The sequence below is a fragment of the Eimeria mitis genome, genomic scaffold (assembly GCF_000499745.2).
Source record: "Eimeria mitis Houghton genomic scaffold, Emh_scaff3843, whole genome shotgun sequence".
NCBI lineage: Eukaryota > Apicomplexa > Conoidasida > Eucoccidiorida > Eimeriidae > Eimeria > Eimeria mitis.
In genome coordinates this window covers 1-2,398 of record NW_013572177.1, presented here as the reverse complement: position 1 = coordinate 2,398, position 2,398 = coordinate 1, and the positions used below count along the sequence as shown (strand labels likewise).

The 2,398-nt window shown below is 49.2% G+C and overlaps 1 protein-coding gene across 1 annotated transcript in view; it reads right to left on the bottom strand.

Annotated features, from left to right (window-relative positions):
• EMH_0070110 (SAG family member) overlaps window positions 1–2,341 on the bottom strand; it is a gene marked incomplete at both ends in the record, with an annotated part of 3,549 nt that extends 1,208 nt beyond the window's left edge. Inside the window, 2 exons of the mRNA XM_013498941.1 lie at window positions 1,781–2,138; window positions 2,309–2,341. Coding sequence (XP_013354395.1) covers window positions 1,781–2,138; window positions 2,309–2,341 — 391 coding nt within the window. The remainder of the gene's footprint in view (window positions 1–1,780; window positions 2,139–2,308) is intronic.
• Between the last annotated feature and the right edge of the window lie 57 nt (window positions 2,342–2,398).

The window sequence follows — 2,398 nt, the reverse complement described above, 5'->3', positions numbered from 1 at the left end:
AGCGGCAAAAGTTGCTTGCTCGACGCGTGCGACCCTTTCTACACTGAAAGCGGAAATTTGTTCACATTAAGGAAATTGATAAATTTGAATTTTAGCTCAGATGAAATAAATTTCAGTGAGGATTGACAGCGGTACGATCGTCTTGCTTGTGCTTACGAGCCGTCTTCCTTTGCTCAGGAGAAAAGTGGAGTGACGAGCACCAGGCTTTGACGCAATTTGTGGCACACAATAACGTCTACTTTATGGGCTTCCTTTCTTACATGAGGCAAGGCACAGTTTGACCTCTTCGTCCGGTGTTCAGCCGCTTCGTGAGGTCATATGCAATGCGCAAAGAACGAAACGTCGAGCACGACGAAGTCACCGTACACCACAGCATAGCCCCCAGTACCAGTACTGGAAATCGTAGCTGCGAAATCAGGACAGAACATGGTGCATTACGCTGGGAACGCAGCCTGCTGAGAATAGGACCATGGGTAATCACTTGGAAGGCGCGAGTAGTTGCACGCCGTGCACCATAGCCGGAAAGCTTGTCTAGTTTGGTACGAGCTTTCTTAGCGTCGTTTTATTCTTTAACAAACGATGAACAGTAGAGTTGGCAAACTCTAGCTGGGCCAGTGATCCAGTGGGGGACTCTCTCAAGAAACCCTTTTCGGGGTTTCTATTGGACTCTTGTTATCCTACATTTGTCTCCATCCGTGTCCAGCTAGAATACAAAGTCATAGACTTGAGGACTTGCATCTGAAGCGGTTCATCGGTTTCAAGAAAGAGCCGCGCAAACATAAATAGCCATGCTGCGGCTACTGGCTAAAATGCAGATCGGTGAGAGGAACTTCGTTTAATGCCGCCTCTCTGCGGAGAGCCCCAGTCTACGGGGTCAAAGAAACCTATACTTTCTGCACATTCTACAAACACTGGGGGAAATTCAGTTGCCCTAGTATGCCAGCTGCGGTTAAAAGCATAACATGGCGTTTGCTCGCTGACGCTGCCTAGAGAATGATGAATGGAGTGAACACGAGTAGAGCGGTAACAAGGAGAGCAGACTGCGTTGAGGCGGAAGCGGAGTTTTCTATGGCTTCCTTTATGCCCGCCCAAACCTCCTCGCTGTGCAGACGTTCACACATAACAGAAGCGAGAAGCAATCCCCTTATACATTGACAACACACAAAACCAAGCATTACGGCCGCATGTGATTAACAGGAAAGCTCATGCAGGCAACAAAAGCAGAGAAAGTCGTATAACAGATTATGGAAGGATACAACTTGGTGTATGAATAAAGAGATGAAAGGGATAAAGACGAATCCGAGAGGGGCCGAATAGTGACGCACAGGCAGGCAAAAAAAACAGCGCACAAGTAAGCATTACTTGGAAGGCGCAGAAGCATTGATGGAAAGCGGGGAGGAACGAGAAAAGAACATAAACATAACGACACAGCATAGATGGAGCAACAACATCCAAGTAGATTGCGAGAACCCACACAGAAAACGCGTTCAATAAAGTTAGCATGCGACTGCAGCAGGCGAAGTAAATACAAACAGCAGATAAAATGAAGCGTTCCCACAATGCGTGCACCAACGAAGAGAAACAGCACTGAGGCAGGAGATGCAGCCAAGAGTGAAACCAGACAGCATATTCAAAAATGCGTACGAGAAGGGTTTTTCTCCTTGTACAAGAGCTGGAGGATTGGTGAGGCAAACAAGGCCGGTAATAGTCTCCGAGGATGTGGAGAGGCGCCGAGCTGTCGGCCCGGTTTTCGGCTGGCTTTCAGGTTCTCCCTCCCTACCTAAGGGAGGAGTCTCTTCATTCGGTGGGTCTTCCTCTTCTTCCTCCCCACCATCAGTTGGCTCTGTTGGGGTACTAACTGTGGTGGTGTTCGTTATGGAGACAGGGCAAGTGATGTACGCGCAGGAGATGGTGGCGTCGTCTTTGGCGCTGTACAGGGCTACAAGTGAGCGGCTTCGGCTTTCCGCATACACATCTGTATTTCCTTCATACACGGGTGGTAGATTCCCAAGCTTCACGTGGGCTTCTTTCCAATAGGAGACAGCCGCAGCGCACCCTTTCTCAGAATCCGTCTGAGGTGCGTACGCATAGGTGCCGCTGCGCCTGATGTTTTCCGCATCGTTATCCACTGTTTCCACCTGAGCACGAACGAAGGCAAGCAAGTGAGTCAAATGCTGCTTTGCCTGCAACCAGTGCCAAAGATAGACCCACACAGCTGGACAATCGGTGTATGAAAGAGACAAGGACACAATGCAAGGCACTAGCAGGCGAAACGAAGCCCACTTGCCCCCTGCATGGCTTTGCAAACCGCCTCGATGTATTTTTCGTTCGTTATTGGCATTTTAGCTTCATCTTTCGTCTCTTCAACGAACGGTTCAAGGCCTGCTTGTTCTCGAGC